At 39.5% G+C, this 21,906-nt stretch overlaps 1 protein-coding gene across 1 annotated transcript in view; it reads left to right on the forward strand.

Moving 5' to 3' along the window:
- Positions 1-3,653: 3,653 nt before the first annotated feature.
- SEPTIN9 (septin 9) overlaps positions 3,654-21,906 on the forward strand; it is a 335,206-nt gene continuing 316,953 nt past the window's right edge. Inside the window, exon 1 of the mRNA XM_072645129.1 lies at positions 3,654-3,962. Within this exon, the coding sequence (XP_072501230.1) occupies positions 3,941-3,962 (22 nt within the window). The 5' untranslated portion in view covers positions 3,654-3,940. The remainder of the gene's footprint in view (positions 3,963-21,906) is intronic.

Below are 21,906 nucleotides of genomic sequence, written 5' to 3' on the forward strand. Positions count from 1 at the left end.
TTGTTCTCATTTCACATAAGTCCTCACAGGTTTCTATAAATCTGTCTCTCCGATCATTTCTTACAGTGCAATAATATTCCATTCAATTCATATATCACAATATATTCTGCCATGTCACACTTGATGGATGCCCACTTTATTTAGAATTTTTTGTTGGAACAAAAAGTGCTTCAACTAATCAATTGATAAACAGTTGTTAAGTGTTTACTAAGTGCCAGACCCTGGCACTAAACACTGCGGACACAAAAAGAGGCAAAAGACAATAAATATTTTTGTTTTGCATTATTTTCCCAATTTATTTGCTTTCCTTGAGGCATAACACAAAGTATTGTTTGGTTACAGGGAATGCAGAATTTAATAATTTTGGGGAAATAGTATCTAATTTATCTCTAGAATGACTGGACCAATAATTCCACAGTTTCACCAACAATGAGTCAGGGAACCTATCTTCCCATGGACCCTCCAACAATTATTATTTTTTGACATTTTTGCCAACCTAATGGGTATGAAATGGAATTTTAGAATTGTTTGAATTTGAATTTCTTTTATTAGTAAATTGGAACTTTTTTTTTATGTGGTTGTTAATGGCATTGCTTTCTTTTGGGAGGGATTGATGTTCATATCTTTTGATCACATATTTTTTGGACAGTGGATCTTGTTCAAATATATTTGAGTTAGTTCTCTGTATCTTGAATATCAGACCTTTATCATAGAAATTTGCTGCAAAGATTTTTCCTAGTTAAATTGTTTACCTTCTAATTTTAATTTTGTTGAATTTGTGCAAAACTGTTCAATTTTATGCAATCAAAATTATCCATTTTATGTTCTGCCCTTCTCTTCCTCCCATGTTTACTCAAGACCTCTTTCCCTACCCATAGTTGTCAAAGGTATCTTCTTCCTTGGTCTTCTGATTTGTTTATGTTATAACTTTTTATATCTAGGTCATAGATGCCTAGACAACATATGTACAGTGCTTTTCAAACCTTAAATTGTATATAAATGCTAGTAATTATTATAAATAAATCTAATTCTTGCCAGATTGCTTTCTGGTCTTCCCAGCATTATCTGTTTAATTTTGAGTCCTTTCCCCAGTAGTTGGAATAAATTGGGTGTGTCAAACACTATATTGATTGCTTCTGGATCATAGGCATCTAATCTTTACTACTAATTGACTTTTCTATTTTTTTAAACAGTACCAGGTAGTTCTAATAATTACTGTTAAAAGTATAGTTTGAGATCTGATGCTTTGAGGCCTGTTTTTCACTTAAAAATTATTTCCTTTGAGATTCTTGACCTATTGTTCTTCCAAATGAATTGTGTTATTATTATTTTTTTCTCCACAAAGTAGTTCTTTGATTATTCGATTGGTATGGCACTGATTGTAAATTAATTTAGGTATCGTTTTAAGGAATAATTAATTTATTTCTATGTCTTTAACTTTTTAAAAAAAAACATAAAGGGATAGTATTTTTTCTGTTGGCAGTATTTTTTCTTTGACATGGAAATTCTGGGATTTGAGTATGCCATTACTAAAGTTTTCATTTTGTGGCATCTTTGAGGAGATGACCAGTGTATTATTTTTCATTTCACTTTGTCTTCTGGTTTTAAAAGATATGGACAGTTTTCTTCTATCATTTCTTGAAATAAGGTATTGAGGCTTTTGCAGGGTGGGGAGAGTAAGAGAGGTTATGATTTTCAGGAATCTTGATGATTCTTAAATGATTTTTCTTTGGCCTGTTTTCCAGGTCAGTTTTTTTTTTTTTATAATAGCTATACATTACATTTTCTTCTGTTTTTTCAATCTTTCTATTTTGTTCTAAATAGTTCGTATTTTCTCATGGAGACATTAAGTTCTAATTGTTTTATTCTATTTTTCAGGGAGTCTATGGCTTGTGTAAAAGTTCTGTAACATTTCATGATGCTATTTATTCTCCTTCCATTTTTTTCCTCCAGAGCTCTTATTTCAATTCTGATTTTATTTTTAAAAATCTTTTACTTCATTTCTTCTGGTCATTTTTACAGTTCTTGTGGCCAAGCCCATCTTTTTTGTGGCTCACCTTGTACTTGTAGAGTTAGTCTTTTTATATAGGATAACTTATTGGGTTTTTCTTAATCTACACTTTTTATCCAATGTGTTTAGTGTTTTATTTTGTTTACTCATATTTCCATGTAGCATGTTCCCCTTTCAATTCTGGAAGGCTTCTGTTCCATTACCTAGAATTTGAGCTTGCTGCATTGAAGTTCTTTTTCTCAGCCTCTATTGTGTTTTTTCTGTCTTCTATGCAGTTATTTAGTAGATAAACAAGCTTACTTTTGCTGCCCTTCTGATTTCTCTTCCTGGGTTTAGTGTAAGAGACCTGGCCTCTTCTGCAATCTTCCTGTTGTCATTTTCACAACAAAAAGGAAGCTAGGTAACACAGAGAAGAATGCTAGATTTGTAGTTAGAGAGATGAATTCAAATCTTGCCTCAGACATCAGCTGTCACTTAAACTGTAGTTTCATTTTTCTCATCGGGAAAATGAAAGGGTTGCTCTCAACAACCCCTACCCTTACAGCTCTAAATGAAATATGAGATGAGTGAGCAGGAAGCAGGCTAGGAAGTTTGGGGAAGGGACTTTTGGTTTAAGGGGTAAAGGAGCATCTTTGGAGCAGGAAAATAGTGGGGTCCATTCAGCCAAAATTTCATATGGTGGGGGAAGAGGGTAATGGATAAGGACAGGCCCATTGAAGGAAGCAGCACCTCTGCATATGTTTTATATACCACACCTCAGTAACAGAGAAGTGGCCCTCTAACCAAGAGCACAGAAGAGGGACATTCAATCAAACTGACTAACACTTGGGACTCTGAGAAGATAATATAGTCAATGGAGCCAATTGGAGGAGGTGTGTATTGGGCGTGGAGATGAGGCGAGGAAGGTCAGTGACAACCGTTAGTGTGTGTGTGCGCGTGTGTGTGGAGCAGTGAATTGTCTGCTTCTTTGTACACAAAGGAAGCCTAGCCCTGACAACTGATTCAAAATAGCATTCATTCACAAAATCACAGAAAGTGGAAGGAGGTCATATAGACCTCAGCTAATCCACCCCTTATTTTAAACAGGAGGTAAAGTGACATTCCTGAGATCCTGCTGCTGCTTAGTGGCAGTAAATGACTCTTCCTAGAGAATAAGTACTCATATTTTACTTTTCTTCCTGGCTTTGGACACACCCTAACCTTTCTACTATGCTCTTTTTATGCCCTACTCAGTCAGCTTTCAAAACTGAGTCCAGGAGCAAACTCTAGCCCTCAGGGAGCCTGGTTCGATGCCCGATGCCCGCCCTCTCTCAGCGTGCGTGGACTCTCTCTCCTCCTTCTCCTAGCTCCTACACAGGACAAATCCTGAATTGTACTTTGAACTTGAAAGTTACTGTGGCTCCTAGGGAATGAACCATTCAGCCCAAGAGGGTTGGTTTTGGTATGGGACTGCTAAAGGTTGGCGAAATGGAGCCCGAATGGCCACATCCAAATCTCCCAGAGGGAGGAGTACAGTTGAGAAGAAAGGAGGTAGAGGTTTTGTGCTCAGGAAGACAGCATTAAAATAAAAGAGATTGGGTGTCTCTCTCTTTGCACCCTCCCAATGGATCAGTCGCAGCCCTCTCCTATTATTCCCCCTCCCCCGTGTCCGCAAGGTGTAAGCCAGGTTCGAGGAAGCTGATGAGCTGGAGTTTCTCGGCATCCTACTGAGTAGGACGGCTGCAGGTAGGGACAGGACTGGGTGGAGAAGGAACCGCTCCTTCCAGGCAGCAGCAGCAGGCATCTGCACACACCACCCTGCAGCGGGACTCCCAGCCCCTGGGAGAAGCCACGAAAACTAAGCCGCGACCTGCCGACGTCCCCGGACAGACCCGACCCAGCCAGACCCGCGTACTGTAGACTTCCCTGAAGGCAGCGACAGCGGGCGGGATGAAGAAGTCCTCGGGTTCAGGTGAGCGCAGACGCTGGTGGCAAAGCGCACGGAGAGAGGGCATAAAAGTTCATTTGCCAAATTGGAACCAGCTTCTTTTTTAGCAACGAGGCCAGGGGCAGAAAGCCAGGGAGCCTAGCAAGTCCCCAAGTGTGGAGGTAGGTAGGCGCTCGCTTTTCTTTGGAATAGGAAGCGAAGGAAAACTCATTAATCCTAAGGAAAAGGCTGTTGGCTGTTGGGGGGAGGATTGGATGGATGGATAGATGAGTGGATGAATGAATGAATGAATGAATGAATGAATGAATGAATGAATGAATGAATGAATGAAAAGGCGCTGTACTAAGTTCTGAGCTTGCAAAAAGAAACTCGACTGTCTTTGCTCTAAAGGAGCTTACATTCTAATTGGGGTAAACAATATGCATTGGGAGTTTCCTCTGCAAATCTGATGGAAATAATACCTTTTTTCAAAGAAAGTGACAGGCATATTGGGGCAAAGTGTTTGAGGCTCCCAGGTGTCCAAAAGTGACGCTGGGAACTGATTCAGAAATTTCTGATTCATGCTTAACTTCCTTATTTTTTTTGCTTGAAGCGCGTCGAGGCTGCAGGAACACCGTGGCTTGGTGTATGGCCCTCTGCCTTGGTATCTTCTACTACTTAGTTGCCTATGGTGTTCATGAGTTGTACCCAACAGATGCAGTTCCTTGACTCCTTTTTAATTCTTCTCTGTCTTACCTTCTTCTCTGTCCCCCGCAACCCCCAAGTTTTTTATTCTTTCTCCATGGTACAGTGACTAGAGTTTAGATCACCTAGGTCTGAATCCTATCTCAGGAATTAGCTCTTGGCAAATCACTTAACTTCTCTGCTCCTCAGTTTTCTCTCATAAAATGGGGATATAATGTTGCACCAGCTTCATAGGATTGTTGTGAGGATCAGATGAGATAATATGTACAAAATTCTTTTAAAATGTTAACTCAATATGTGTTGGCTATCATACTTATTATCTTTGTAATAATTATTCCTAATAATCTTTAGTTCTTAATATTTGGTCAGAGCCCTGTCTGTCCTGCTAAAATCTTGGTACAGCTCTGTTTTTAGGGTCATATTAGAGATTGTATTCATTTTCCATGAACTTTGTCACAATAAAGAATAGCAAAAAAATTGCAGACACTGTCTTGGGACATTTCTAAGGTAGCATGGACCCCTCGTGTATGTAATGTAGGGATTGGAGAACTTGAGCTCCCTGGAAGAGAAGGGACTAAAGTTATGCAAAAGTAAGGAGCTTCCCGGAGCACAGAATTTGGGATGGGAGAAGGAGGCCTGATGATGTGCCAGGAGAAACATCTTTTAATATTACCTTTTCACAAATTCACTTTTTATTTCATTTTGGTAGATCTTTGGTTTCATCAGTGTAGGTCTACTAATCTCCCAAACCACCTCCCAATCATCTATGCACAACTTTCAATCCTGTGAGATTCTTGTCTATTTTTCAATGAATCTTTCTTATATACGACACATCCTAAAAACTACAGACTTTTCTCCTGGTTATTCGAATATATTTTGGGGATTTGTGTAGCATTTGAGCTCTTCAACTGTTATCTTTCATTCTGAGTACGTGACAGACACCTCCCTTTCAAGTTATCTATCCAGCAATAACATCTCTGTTTCAATACCTCTTGAGCATTGCTTATTATTATTGGTTAATGCCAGGCAACCTTTTGCACCATGCATATTTATTTCCATTGATCTTTGTAACTTGTAATGGAGATTCTCCTGAGGATATTGATATTTAAGGTATTAAAGAGACAGGCACATGTATTTAGCTCAAGTGTGTGTATATGTATATATATATACATATATATATATATATACACATATATATATATGTACACAGGCTTTTCAAATCTTGCCTGGAATCCACAATTGCTTTGTCTAAGCTCAATTCCTTAAGACCATGTCTAAAGGGCTATAACATTTTGCACCCAAAAGGGAAAGATGGGAAAATAGACGCACAAAGAAATCAAAGTGATTTGCCTCCATTTTCACGGCCAGTAAGCAAGTAACGGTCTTAAAGGACACTTATCTTCTCAATTTTAATCCTTGTTTTACTCTCATTTTAAACTGAGTTGATGCTGATGGAACCTCAGTCTCTTATAAATTCATTCTTTTTCTTGCTAACACAATAAGCCTTTATCCTTATTACTGCACTGAATACTACTTAACTCATACTTTCCATGAATTAGTCTTTATGGTGAGAGTTATTGAGTTACAGAAATAAAGGGGTGAATGGGACCTTGAGAAATCCTTTGGCCTATTGCTTTCATATTGCAGTGTCCTCATAGTTGTCTTCTTTGAGTTTTGTTGTTGTCAAAGGTACAAAAGGAAGCAAGAGGAAGAAAAGGAGGTGAATTTGGAACCTCCTCTGACAACACCTTCCCGGGGCAGTTGCTTTGGAAATTGAACTTCCATCCTCGATGAGAATCTAGGCTAGAACCAGGCAACAGCACCTTTTTCCTCCCCCACTCCCATCCCCCTATATATAAAATCTGTTCCAAGAAATAATGAGAGAACTGGTTTTGATTTGATGTGAGGGGTTATCCAGGTGGTATCTGCCGGAGTTCTGCATTTGACTTGCCTCCCTTTACATGCTCCAAATACTTCAGATAGTTGTAGGTATTGCTACTGTCCTAGGTTCTCTTTGCTGAATAGTGAGTATCTCCTAGGAAACTGTGTTTGCTCTTGGAGTTGCCTTCTCATGCTTTGATTATGGTCTTTGGTCCTTTGCCAAGGTGGTGAGATTAGAAGTTGATAGAGGTCACTAGGTCTTCGGTCTTCCACCAGGGAATTTTGAATCCATAATGACTTGATGCCAAAGCTTTGCTGTTTCTTAGCCTGGGACTTACTAAGAGGAAGGAAAACCCTCTTTTCCATTTCATATCTCTTATGACCTCCCCCCCCCCCCACTCCCCCTCCACACTGTACTCTCAGTCTCCCCTTCCAAAAAAAAAAAAAAACAAACCATGCACAAATTAAATGAAAAGAAACCATTTATAACAGGTAGAAGTGTTTTTCTTTTTTTAACAACTTAAGAACCCTTCCGTGTAAATCCAACATCCGTGGCAACTTATGTTTACCTAAAGGGTCCCAAGTAGGGGAAGTCTCTCAGGTTGGGGATAAGGAGGAGGAATTGTTTCCATTTTATTCAAGAATTGGCTGTGGTCCAAGGTATGCTGGGTCATTTCATTGTAGATAAGTGGGTGTTACAGAGGAGGTTAGACTGAGGGAAAGAGCCTCCCAGCAGGGAAATAGGGCTTTCCTTCCTGCTGAGGCAACCCTCAAGACTTCTCTGAAAGAGTCTTTGGACTCTTCCTGTTGCCTGTTCTACTCTTAGAAGTGACTTACCAGTGAAATGACATCTTGCATCTAAGCAACATTCCCAAAGTGAAATAAAGAAACCTAGGAAAGGACAGGAAAAATTCTTGAAAATTCAAAAGTAACAAGAAATATAAACATTTAATTTTTTATTCTGATTTTGACAAACCAGTATTTTTATATACAAAAAAGAGAAAACAAGTATTATATATGACACCTTGAATCTCTATCACACACACACACACACACACACACACACACATACACACACTATGTGTAAATATGTGTGTATATACATATATATATCTATAGATGCTAAATTCACCATGTTATTTCCAGATCTGTCCTTCTTGGCTTGTTGCCCTTAGAAACTTCTTCAGTTCTCTTCTATGCATTTAAAAAATGCTTCGTTGACATTTTTTTGGAGAGGGGGTAGTGAGCATAGCTACCACTGCCCCCTTTATTCTCCACAATTACTCTCACACTGAAGAAAAAAAATGATCTCTCTTATAACAAGTTAGAATAGTCAAGCAAAACAAATCCACACTTTGTTTTATTCTGAACTTTTATTCCACCTTCATCATCAATCCTGTGGACTTGTGGTTGGTTATATAGTGTTGATCATGTTCAAAGTTGTTTTTCTTTTCAATATTGTAGTCAGTGTATAAATTGTTCTCCTAATTCTGCTTACTATACATTGATTCATAGAAATCTTATCCTTGTTCTAAAGCTTTTCATAATTTCTTATGACACAATAATATTCTATGACATTCATATACCTTAATTTGTTCAGCTATCCCCAATTCAGTTTTGTTACAACACAACTGCTGCTCTAGATATTTTTGGATATATAGGTCTGCTTTTCTCTTTTCAATTTCTTTGGGGTACAGACTTTTAGTGGTATTGCTAGGTCAAAGAAAATGCACAGCTCAGTGACTTTTTGATAGTCCTAAACTGCTTTCCAGAACAACTGGATGAATTCATAATTCCACCAATAGTGCATTAGTGTGACTATCCTCCCATATCCTCTCCACAAACTGTCATTTTTCAGTTTTGTCCTTCTGCCTAATCTTTGGGTAAAATGGAACTTCACAGTTGTTTTACTTTCCATTTCTCTTATTATTAGTAAACTAGAACATTTTTATTTGTATGGTTGTTGATAGCTTGAATCTCTTCATTAAAGAGCTTCTTGTCCTACTCTTTGACCAAAAATCTATGGAGGGGATTAACTCTTATTTTTATATATTTGAATCTGGTGCTTATATATCTTGTATACCAAACCTTTTATTAGAGACTTGCTGGAAAATTTCCCCCCAGATAACTGTTTCCTTTCTAATTTTAACTGCATTGATTTTGTTTGCTCTAAAGTTTGTTAAGTTTATGTAATCAAATTACCCATTTTTATTCCTGGAATTCTTTTTATCCTATGTTTCCAGTCTAGGGGTATGCTGGAGGCAGTTCAAATCAGTCTTCACTAGCTTATGGTTAAATTTTCAGCATTTACCCCTCAGAATTATGCTACAAAGAAGGGTTTGGTTTATTGTTTTGTTGATTTTCTAAGCTTAAGAAAGTGATGGAGAAAACGTTAATAATTCAGATTAAACTTACAAGTATGTTGTAGATACTATGGTGGGGGGTGGGGGAGGTTGATAGGAGAACTGGTAATTAAACATTTATCACCATATCTCTGCTTTTACCATTGATGAGGAGGTTCAGGAATCATAAATCAGCCTTGGTTACTTTTTTCTTTTGAGGCAACTGGGTATTTTTTTTTTGTCCAGGATCACATAGCTAGCCAGTGTCTGAGGTCAAATTTGAACTCAGATCCCCCTGCCTCCAGGGCCAATGCTCTAACCTCTGTATCACCTAGCTGCCCCAGCCTTGGGTATTAATCAACATATTAACTGAACATCTAGTATGTTGCTCTGTGTTGTGATTTGTTACTAGGGGAGGGAGTAATGGAAATATAGTATGGTCCATGTCGTTTCTAGTTGAGATTAGACCCACCCATGAAAAATTAACCAACAATTAAACAACATAATTTTGTGTTAAAATTATATCTTGTTCTGGTCCCCCTGACCATCCTCCACCCCTACCGCTTTCTAGTTAAGTTTATAAGGAGCCAGTACAAAGAACCAATAGCAGGAAGTAAGATTACAAAAGGGAACCTAGAGGTCTCATAGAGATCATCCCAAAGATCAAGGAAGTGTAATTTGCAAATTGTATCATATATTAACTAAAAATCATTTCCTGAGACTATGTACTAAATCAGGAGAAGTCACCTAGGCTCTTTCTGTCAGGGTTTTAGGGTCCTATGATATGGTAAACCTCAGACAAGCTTCAGATTTCTGCAGTAAGATCAGTAGAACCCCATATGTTGCTGATAACTTTGAGATGATGTGGATACGTCAATGAGCTAACCCCAAAGTGGTATAAGAATTAGTCTATCTCCTACCAAAACCCATAAGAATGAGACCTCAAACTCCTGCCTCCCACCCCCACTCTAGTTTTCTTCCATCTCTACCTAGGTCTATGATGCTGAGTGTTCCCAACTCTAATCCATGGCTATGTGAGTGGTTTTCTTTGCCTCCCCACCTCCCCATTGTTTTCCCCATGCTGCCTGCTTTTCTCCATCACCCTAACCTCATTCCCACACCATATGCCTCCATTCTCCCATTCATGATATTTGTCTGTATTTTCTGTGTTGTTTGCCCCTGCACCCTCTATGTGATATTAAAGTGTGGTTGAAGTCTTATTCCCCATTGCCCCTGTGGTTTTTCTTGGTAAGTATCCAAAGAACGTGGTGTACCTGCCCCCATTTCATAATTCCATAAATTAAGTAGCAATTCCATTTGAATTCCAGATTTAGAAGTTCCCACTAACTCCCCCATGGAGCTTGCAGTCATGTAGGGACAAGACAGAAAACAAAGGTAACGATTACATACGTTGCACATTGATTGATTGCTGATTACACGTGCTGCTTTCCCGTTTCCTAATGGGCTCCCACCACTATAGTGTCTGTGGAGCTGGCACCTGTCCCTGCGTCCCTGGTTCACTTGGACCCCTTAGTTTTCTTATGGTTAAGCTCTCTGAGAGACCCTGGGTGTTATACCTTAAATACTTCAGCCTGCTACCAAATTAAGGTTTACTTGGTGACCCAGCAACTCCTTGTCACCCATTTATACCTTGTTCCCACTCAGCCTCTGAACTGAGGGCTTTTTACAGGAAGAGGAAATATGTCTTTGCAAAATGCCTCTCTGATGAGCTAACTTCTGAGGCAGATGTTTGAGTCACGGAACTGGGCTTGGACAGAGTCATTTCTTCCTCCTCTCTTTCCTCTCCTTCCCCTCCCTCACCTTTTCAGCAGCTTTCTTATCTCAAGTCCCAGCCTGTTTCAGCTCTAGCTCAGCACAAATTTCTGGCCTCAGACACGCTCAAAGGTACATAACATGCAGTTGGTCTGTCTGCCTGGCACATGGTTCCTGCCTGAGATTTTTTTTAGCTGATCCCCACCTTTTCCCTAGGGTCTTCAGTTTTTGTTTTGTTTTGTTTTTACAAAGGTCTGTCTTGCTGAATAGCCTTCCTCCATTATCTAAGATAACCTGTGTTCCCAGGCTAACTGAGCTAGGAAAACTTACATTCATTGTCAAAGTTTGCTCTTTATTTTCCCTCCTTCCTGAAAGCTTCAGGCTTTTCCTACTGCTGAAAACTTATTGGGCCACTTGTACACCATTACTTTTCCAGTATAAATGTAAGTCCACACAACTGGAAGGCTAGGGTGACTTGACTATACTCATTTCAATAATACTTCTTTCTTAGGCATGATCTCTCACATCCAAGTTAGATTCTACCAAATACAACAATGATTGATATTGGACTGCCATATTGGGAACTGAAATTTTGACTGAGTCTATTTATTCATTTCACACAAGGACAGATGGGCACAGATGCAAGCAAGGACTTGAAGAGTTACCTGGGTAGACAGAGCTTGAAGCAAGTCTTCGATCAATACCCAGGAGGAAGACGTATAAATTTTCTCAACAACCACTGTCTCTGACTCTGATAGGCTGCCCCATCTACAACATTCACATACCTATCCAATAGAGATTTCCATGGGCCTATCCATGCCTAGGATTTAGGAGTTGTGTTTGTAGCAGTGAGGCACAAGGCTTCTGGTTTTGCTTGAGACATTTTGATGAAGAGGAGCATACCTAGCTAGTGTATCTTTCCTGGCAATAAAGAGGGAGAGAATGCTCTCCCTGTTCTAGCTTCTTACTGGGCGTCTTCTGTTCTAAGAGGAGGATCCTAGAAGCTCTTAAATTGAAGATTCCCTTGAGTGTGTTTGAGGGGTTATGGGACAGAGGTGAGATATCATTCGATATTTCAAACATAAAATCATACAGTTGGAAGGAATCTTAGAACTTAGAACCTTTAGAACTTAGAATTTTGAAGACTGTAAGCTCAAAATGAGGACAGGGAACATCTTTTATCTAAATTGTATATCCTCCCTAATGCTTAGCAGAGGGATCTGCATACAGTTGGTGTCTGATAAATGTTTATGGAGAGAGGTAGTGTGGAAAAGTAGATAAAAACCTGGTATCTGAGTCAAGAAGAACTGGGTTTAAGTCTTGCCTCTGACATACATAGTGCTTGCTAAGTGACCAAGAGGGAGTGATTTAATTTTGCAGTGCAAGGCAAGACTCTAAATTGTGGAACAGTTGCTAATCTACTTTTGTAGTTGGCTACTTAAGAGTTCCCTATGCTGATGAAATCAGTCTAAGAGGGAAAAAGAGTTAATGAATAAATTTTCTATAGAATGCAACTGTACCTTCAAAAATTTGTGAAGCTCAGGGTAGACTTTTAAAGAACTGTCTGAAATGACTCAAACTGGTGTATAATTTTGATATTGCACACATACTTACAGTCTGCAGGATTTTAATAAGGACCCTTTAGAATCACATTGGCCTTCCAATGGAAGAAGTTGGCTCCCTTTTCAAATCCTCATTCAAACAAGGAAGTCTAGGGAAGAGATGTGATTTGCCCAGTGTCACATAAGTTAGTGATGGAACCAGAACTCAAGGCTCCTAATATCCAGCCTAAGGCTCTCTATATCCTGATTTCCTTAGCTTTTTTCAAAGGGGAAGGGGGAAAGGAGTCAGTACCTGTGAGTTCTTCAGTGTAGGGAATTTCTGGCATGGAGACCCCCTTCACTGATATAAATTTGCAGCTAGCCTGTAATGTACAGTTTTAAAGAGTTGCTTGGCACACTGAGAGGTTGTTACATAAGCTAGTATGTGTCAGAAGCAGCACTCAAAACTAGATTTTCTCTATGCCAAGGCTCGTCCCCAGTACCCTGCCAATACTATGTATATAACTGTTGTTTATGGGAATTATAACCTTGGAAATTGTTTGTGCCTGTCTGTCATCATCATTGGCTAGGATTTATGAAGCATCTGCTGGGATCAGGGCCCTGTTTGAAGTCCTTTTTGCAGAGAACGCAGAGATGGGATCCTCATCCCTCTAAAAAGAGTGGGTTTGGGTAAATCTCTCCGGGGGGTGCTGGGCCAGAACATGCCACCACAATAACTGGGTCACTATATAGGTCACTCTTCTGCAGACATTGACCAAATGAGAGCTATCAGGTCAGGGAGAAGCTTATATTGGCTTTTGACAGTAATGTTAGTCATGGATTTAGAACTGGAAAGGACCCCAGAGGTCACTGATATCTGACAGCGAAACTATAGATAGGTAGATATAGAAACATTGATATAGAAACACACACACACACACACACACACACACACACACACACACTTCTCTTTTTTTTTTTTTGGTGGTGGTGGGGAAGGCAATTGAGGTGTGGTGACCTGCCCAGGGTCACACAGCTAGTAAGTCTGAGCTGAGGCTGGATTTGAACCCAAGTTCTCCCAACTCCAGGGTGAGTGCTATATCCATTGTGTCACCTGGGTGCCCCAACAGATATGTTTTAAACTACCTACTCTGCACAGAGTACTGTGTTAGGTCCTAAGACTGAGGGTGGTAGTGTAGTGATTGAACCTATGATTTCATTGGTGTAGGGAACCATACACGTGAAGAAGCTCCTTCTCTTAAAGCCAGTCAGCACGTTCTCTGCAACTTCTGGTCTTGAAGGGTTTCTTAGAGCTCTGAGAAATTAATAGACTTGCTCAGGGAAACTACGCAAAGAGAGGTAGCTAGATGACTCAGTGGATAGAGTGCTGGGAAGACAACCTGAAATATTGACTAGCAAGCTGACCCCAGACAAATCACTTAACTTCTGTTTACCTCAGTTTCCTCAAATGTAAAATGAGGGCCTTAATAGAATCTACCTTTCTGATGACTAAATGAGACAACATTTGTAAAGGCATTTGCTCAGTGCATGACACACAAAAGGCACTTAAAAATGCTTTTTCCCATCCCATAGTCATATGACCAGTATATGTCAGGAGAAGAGCATGAATGAAATTCTTTCTGACTTCCAGACCTGATCTCTACCTACCACTTTGCATCTCAGGCTGTAATTTAGAAGTAAAAAAAGTTAAAGTCTCTTCTTGAAATCTGATAGGGGGAATATAACACTAACACAGCATGAATTTATGTGAAGTGCATAAGAGACCTACAAACAGGGCAGGGTATAGACTTGGAGAAAGGAAAGAAAATTTCTGTTGGGAGAAGAATCTGAGAAAGCTTCATGGAGGCAGTGGTTTTTGAGCTGGGTCTTGATGCTTTCTTCAGGATAGGACTTAAGTGAGGGAAATGTGGGAAGTCATGCATGTCAGGGCAAGAGATCTGGGTTTCATTTGATAGGTGGTGGTAGAACCATGGAAGGGTTTTTGGTAGGGTGCCTGGCATCTTAGAATGATAGATCATCTGGGGACACCTAGTTCAACTCAACTCATTTTACAGCTAAGTAAACTGAGGCTGGAGGATGTTAAGTGACTTGCTCTGGGTCCCATAGTTAATAAGAGTCAGAGATAGGCTTTGAATTCAAGTCCTCTGACACACTGCTTTTTTCATTTTACTTTTCTGCTCTTAACACACTGTTTTCTAGTTTGCTTCACTAGATCAGTGGAAACTAATCCATCTTGTTGACAGCCTTCTAAGATTTGCTTTCAGGTAATTTCCTTCAGATAATAGGACACTGATCATATAAAACTGGAGAATCTCTGAGTTGAAAGAGACCTTAAGCCTCACTTAGTCCAAGCCCTACCTGGAGCAAATAAGATAATATTTGTAAAGTCTTAGCATCCTGCCCGGCACATAGTAGGTGCGTAATCAATGTTTCTTTCCTTGTTTCCCTTGTAGCATAGATCCTTGCTACAGCATTTCTTTTAAAGTATTTTTCATGTATTTCATTAAATATTTCCCAAATATATGTAAAAAATTTTAACAATCTTTTAAAAAAAATTTGAGTTCCAAATTCTCTTCCTCCTGGTCCCTCTCCCTCCTTGAGAAAGTAATCCATTTGATATTGATTATACATGTGAAGTCATCCTGCTACAGCATTGCTAAATAGTGGGCATCTAGACTCAGCTGGAATACCTCCAGTGACAGGAAACTCCCTACCTCACAAAGCAGCTCATTCCATCTTGGACTGCGGTGACTGTCAAGAAATTTGTTTCTGTGCTGTACCAAGACCTGCTTCCCTGTAACTGGGCATGTCTGCATCTTCCCTTCAGGGAGAGTTTAGAAGGATGGCTCTGCATTTTGGTTTGTGTTTCATTATAGACCTTCCTTCTAGCTCTTTTGTTCTCACAGAAGAGTCAAGTGAGAAGAGGCCTCAGCGGTCATCTCTTCCTTTCTGTAGCTGACCGTGAATCCCTTCTAGAATATCCCTGACAAGGAGTTATCCGGTCTCTTCATGAAAACCTCCAATGAGATAGAACCCGATACCTCCTGAGGCAGCCATTGCCACGTTTGGAGAAAAGCCTAAATCTGTCTTTCTGTAACTTCCATCTACTGCTCCTGTCCTCTAGGGATGAGTGGAATGAATCTAAAACTCCTTCCGGACATCCGTTCAAATATCTGAAGATAGTCATCATGTTCCCTCTATTTCTTCTCTCCTCTAGGTTAAGCATCCGCAGTCCCTTCACCTGATCTGTGCTATGTGCATGATCTCCAGTCTCCTCCTTAGAGCATGATTCCCAGAATCCCCATTCCAGATGTGGAATATTTCAGGGCAGAACACAATAGGATTGATATCTCCTATGCCCTGGATACCAGACCTTTCAATGTAGCCTGAAATTGGGATATAATCATGGAACACTCAATTGAGAGGTACACAGTCTACCAAACTTAAATGAGACCAGGTCTTCCTAACCTTGGAGTCTGTGAACTTTTTAAAAATATATATATTGTGAAAACCCTGTTTCAATAGAGTTTATTTCCTCTGTAATCTTATGTTTTTTATTTTATACATTTAAATTTTAATCATTACTTTGAGAAGAGTATATTCTTCACCAGGCTGCCAGAGGGGTCCATGACACAATAAAAGGTTAAGAACACCTGCCCTAAATCATCCTAGAAGTTCCTAGATTTAGAATTAGGAGGAACCTCGGTGGTCTTTTATCTAATGCCTTCATTACACAAATGGGAAAAGTGGGGTCTAGAGAAGGTAAATCATTTGCCTTAACCTTGGGGTCACTTAAGTCAGAGCCAGGATTCGAATGTAGCTCCTCTAACTCAAATACAGTGTTCTTTCCACTAGACCACAAAGATCTTTTTCATAGTCTTTTTGTGTCCCAGATTAATTTCTTTCTACCTTCCTAGTAGCACTGAACAGCAATGTCTTCTGTTTTCAAAAGCTGTGGGTTTGATTTTCAATTTGTATTCAAATTCTTGTTCACCTATAGCCTAACTGCTCTCAGGTTGGGGTCCCAAGGGCCTGCGCTAACTGACACGGCTGTTTTAGAAGAACTGGAGAGGATTCCAGGTAAATGGCTTATCAGAGGCTGGGCAACAAGTCTCTTTTGTTACAATGCCAAACTGACCTGGTTTACTTAAGTGTGAGTATATTAGCAACACAGAAGCTTCCAGGTGGAGGAAGGGAAAGGAAGCAATAGCTTGGAGTTCCCAGCCTCAGATAACATGGTGGCCATTTAGTAGTTTCTTTGCTGTCCCTGCTGATCTCCAGGGAAGTGCTTATTTGGAGGACTTCAGAGGATGCTTAGATCTGGGAGAGAGGCAGCAGGGAGTAATGGGTTGTGTATCAGTCAAATAATCGTTTATTAGTTGCCAGGCACTGTCCTAAGTCTTGGAATTCAAAGAAAGGCAAATCCAGTAGCCCTCTCTTACCTCCTAGATCAAATAGAAAATCCTCTGGACTTTAGATCCCATCTTACCTAGTTCCTTAAATAGCTTTGGGATTTTTTTGTTTTGTTTTGTGTCTTTTTTACATTTTACTTCTGCCTACATATTCTGCAATCCAGTGACAGTGGTCTCCCTGCTGTTTCTTACACAAAAACAATCGATCTCCTGACTCAGCATTTTCCCTGACTACCCCCAATTTTTCCAGTACTTTTCCCTTTTCATCTGCAGTCTCTTACCTATTTCTGGATTCCTTCAAGTTCCAGCTAAAAACCCACCTTCTCCAAGAAGCCTTTCCCAATCCCCCTTCATGCTAGTACCTTCCCTCTGAGATCACCTCAAATTTTTCCTTCATATACCTTGTTTCTAAATAGTTGTCTGCACGTTGTCTCCCTTGGGAGCTGCTTGACAGAGGCTCATATCTACAGAAGGCACGAGGTAAGGGAAGGTTGGCCTTGGAAGGATCCTCAGCCTTCCAGAGACAAGTGTAATCCTAGGTAAATGAAGTAGGTGAAACTATTTGAAGCCCCAGATGATAGCTCATCATGACGACATGATAAAGGTCTGCTACAGCCTGACAGAAGCACATTCACAGCTGCCCTGAGGAGCAATATGGCAAGAGAATGTCCTTCATGCCAGTGGGATGAAGTTCACTTCCCTGCTCTACCAGCTGGGGAGTGCAGGGGGTGATGTGAGATTTCTGGAAGGAGAGCTGTGAGAAAGGGAAATTGTAGGCTTTTCTGTTTCCTGGGAAAGTAAAATGTATATCCTGGGATATACACAAGTTACACAAGAGCAGATGCTCCAGTCTTCACGAATGTGATAAAAAGTCGCTGGGGGAATTATTGAAACTTTCAGTGGAATAAACTGAGAGAGAAGGCTCCTGTGTCCTGGGTTGAGAAAACCCAGAAGAAAGAGAAAAGTCTCTTTTCTGGAAGAGGGTGGTTATGGGAAGTGGAGGTTCCTAATGCTGGATGCAGGTTGCAGAAAGGAGGAATAAGATGTTTTTGTTTTAAAGACCATGTTCTATCAACTGAATGGAATGGGAGGGGAATCTTGCCAAGGCTTCATCTGTCTTCAAGGGGAAATAGAGTCTGGGAAATCTCTTAAGTTCTTAAGAGAGCAATATCAGGAAGTAAGTTCTCAAGTCCAAGAAGTCTAAAGGTGAAAGGCTGGAGAAGGTTTTTTCATTTAGTAGATCAAAGAGAACAGAGGTAGGTGGAAGGAGGATGGAAGGGACAAGGAAGAAAGAAACTGGGAGATCAACAGATGTAGAGTTGAAAGTGGCTGTAGAAGACAGGGGAGAGAAAAGCAGGAGAAAGATAAAAAAGTTGGGAAGGGGAAGGGAAGGAACATGAGGGAGAAAAGAGAAAAACACCTAGACAAGGGTTATTGGGTATGGAGGGGGAGGAAAAGTGCCTTGGAAGGAAAAAGAGAGAATGTGGTAGAGATATACAGTATTTTTAAAAAAGTAACTTCAAGATTTTTCTGGAATTTTTGATCTATTTTTCTCTACTTTTATTTTTTGAAAATCAAAAAAACTCTTTTTTATTATAAAAAAAAGTTCTTCTTCACCTTTACTTTTTCTATTTAAATTCTATTTACACTTATATTCCCTTGTTTGCTTTTTAAGAAAATCACTAGATGGTCTGTTTTTTAATTAGCTCCATTTGTCAGTCTTCTTAAAATAATCTCTAAGCAGAAGTTTATTTATTTGTTCTTTCCTTGATACTTATATTTATTTACCTTTCTTGTATTTTGAAGTGTTTGCAATTTAAATACTCAGCTTACGCCTATTTTCCTTTTTCTTCTCCCTTTTTAGAATTACCTCAAATTCCTCTCTTTTGTTGAACATATTATTGTATGGTTGAACTTTAGGCTCTGGTTTTCTGGGTTTGTCTTTCCAGACTGTAGCTTTTTTTAAAATGCTATTTTCATGTGCAGAATAACCTTGTGTTATTCAGATTTCATTTCCTTTAATAAGAAGCATCTTTCTCCTCACCACTTGTAGAATCTCTTTGCCTTTGAGATTGTTGTTAAGCACTGAGAATTTGAATAATACTAGTATCTTTCTGAGGTTGACGCCTGGAATCTTTGATGCTTTGTTTTCTCTATTCTGAAGTTCTGGGTAATTTTCTTGTATTATTTCCGGCTTTGTGGTGTTCAGATTTTTTGATTTGACTTGTTCTCCTGGCAGACTCCCTAGGTGATCTGTCCATCTGTCTCTGTCCATCTTATCTTCTATTTGTGAGTGTTCTCCAAGGTTCTCTCCTAGATGTTCTTATCATCTACACTCAATTCATTAGCTCCTATCAGTTTAATTAGCATATTTATGCAGATGATTCATTTGAGACCATATACATCTTTCTTTTTGCCCAGCTATTTTTCCTGCCTTTAATTGTTCCACCCTCCAAACCTGACCTCTGAAGACCATTCCCGAGAGGAATTAAGCCTCCTGCATACATGCAGGCTCTTATTCCCCCAAGTCTTTTCTATCTTATTGCCACATGCCTACCCTTTCCACAACCCCTTTCACCTCCTGCTTGGAGAACTGTAACGGGACATTGCCTTTGGAAAAAGTGTGTGTATGTCTCTCGTTGCCCCCTTCTTGATTCCCCCCACCCTGCCAAGAATATAGCTCCTGGAGGGCAGTGGCTATCTCACTAATAAGCACAGTGTTTGACAGAATAACAAGCCCTTAATAAATGATTTTCATTCATTTATTAATTTTTGGAAGTTTAGGAGTTAGTGGAGGTTTAAGAAATTGTATAATCCACCATCTTGTAGATCTTGCAACAACCTTCTAAATGGTTTTTTTTTTTTTGCCATAAATCCTTCTCTTCTCCAAGCCAAGCACCTTTTTGACGATGTCTCTCCCCAGCTCAATCAACTCCAATAGCTACCTATTAACTCTAGTGTCAAAGCTCTTCATAACCTGTATCTCAGCTGTGTTTCTAGTTTTACTGTGTTACAGCATTCTGCTTCCTGCACACTACCATCCAGCTGAACTGGCCTTTTTGGTGTGTCTCACATATGACACTAGAGGTCACTTTTTTGTGCCCTTGAACAGGTTATTTCTCATGCCTGTACAATGCAGTTGCTCCTTACCTCTACCTCCTAGAACCTCTAGTTTCCTTGAGAGCAGCTCCTTTAGAGCCATTCTTTATATCCCCAAGGAAGTTAGGTGGTACAAAGGATAGAGTGCAGGACCTGGAGGCAGAAGGGCCTGACTTCAAATTTGACTTCAGATATTTACTAGTTGGGTGACTCTGGACAAGTCACTTAACCCTGTTTGCCTCAGTTTCCTCATCTGTAAAATGAGTTGGAGAAGGAAAAGGCAAACTATTCCAGTATCTCTGCCAAGAATTCCGAGTTAGGTCACAAAGAGTTGAACACAACTGAACAACCACAACAATATATCCCGGAGCTTCACGTTCTGCTCCTCAAGAACTACCTTGTATTTATCTTGTATTTATTTAGACTGGCCACTCTCATTTGTAGCCAAGTGTGTTCTCATAAATGTTTTATAATGGATTCTCCAGGAAACTTAAAAAACTTTTTTTTAAGTTTAATCTTCGCTGTTAACATTTTTCCCATCACTTTTTTTAGTCTAGATAATTAAACACACACGCACATGCACAACTAATCAGTCAAGCCCTGATTTGCAGCCTTTGCTGATTTTTAAGGTGTAAATACTAACACTAAATGCTGGAGCTGGCTCTAGCACATTTGTCTCCCTATGAGTATATGCACTAGCTTACTTGCTACTAGTTCATTCTCGTATTCTCTTATGGTCTTGGATTCTAGGTCAACCAAGGGGTTGTTATTGTTGCTGAGCTATTTCCATTGTGTTCACTTCTTCATGACTCCACTTGAGGTTTTGCTGGCAAAGATATTGGAGTTGTTTGCCATTTCTTATGCCAGCTCATTTTACAGATGAGGAAACTGAGGCAAACAAGGTTATGTGACTTGCCCAGTGTCACATAGCTTGTAAGTATCCGATGCCAGATTTAGACTCAGATCTTCCTGACTCCAGGCCCAACACTCTATCCACTCTGCCACCCTCCTGCCCCAATTAAAGGGTACATTATTTTTTTACAGTTGTCAAGTCTTGAAATAATCAAAGCCGTGAGCTGAGGAATAAAGTTTCTTTAACTGAGATAACAGGGTAGCAGACCTGATGTTCAGGGGGATGCTCAGTGGATTTCCCAATCAAAGAGACCCATGAAAACATTTTTAGTTTTAGGAAGAGACGGGGAAGAGATAGGTGAGGTTATAAGACCTGGTCATGAAATCCCAGTCGCCCTTGACCATTCTGGCAAGGAAACACACTTCATTTGGACTGTTTTGCCCTTCATACCATGAACCCCAATGCAAGAGGGGCAAGGACATCCAGAGCTAAAATCCAACTCAAGCTAGGTGCCTTTACTAGGTAAAATCTCCCAGTTAGGGGGACCTAGGTGTGGTTCAGCTCAACCTAATCAAGAGTAAATAGCTTAAGGGTAGGAATGCAAGGACATTACTGAAATTCTGTCATTCCTAAGATTATTTAAAGGAGTGGCAATCCATATTACGCTGGGTATTAATAATTTCTGTCACTTTATTAACAATTTTCTGTCAAGTTGTAAATTTTTTCTATAATAAAAATTTTATTTTTACTCTTTCCCATATTATACCTTCAAAAAAATAAGAAAAGAAAGAGAAAATAAAATCCTTTTAATGTATTTATAGTCAAGAAAACCAAATTCCTACACTGACCATGTTCAAAAATATCATCCATCAAAAAGTCTGGGAGGACCTCTATGAATTGATGTAGATCAAAAGCAGAAAAAACTAAGAAAAGAATCTATGTAATGATGATAACATTATAGAGAAAAAACTTTAGAATTCTGATTAATGAGATGCTAAAGCAAGAGTTCAAAAGAATGAAGATGAAACATGCTGTTCACCTCCTGATAGAGAAATTATTAACTTATAATGCAGAAAGACATACATTTTCAGGCATAATTAATGTGGGAATTCTTTTTGTTGCACTATGCAACTGCGTATTTTATTTTTCTGGAGTTTTTTTTTTTAAGTTTGTTGTGGGGTTAGAAATGAGACATAATAATTAAAAATGTTTGTTAGTTTAAAAAAATTTAAGAAACATAATGAGTTAGTTCTGTTTTAAATTTGCTGAGTTTAAGGAGTCTATGGACATTCGCTTTGAGAGGTCCAATGTGCAGTTGAGAAGAGAAAGACAGAGAGTTTGTGTGTGTTTGGGTGTGTGTTA

The sequence above is a fragment of the Notamacropus eugenii genome, chromosome 2 (assembly GCF_028372415.1).
Source record: "Notamacropus eugenii isolate mMacEug1 chromosome 2, mMacEug1.pri_v2, whole genome shotgun sequence".
Taxonomy (NCBI): domain Eukaryota; kingdom Metazoa; phylum Chordata; class Mammalia; order Diprotodontia; family Macropodidae; genus Notamacropus; species Notamacropus eugenii.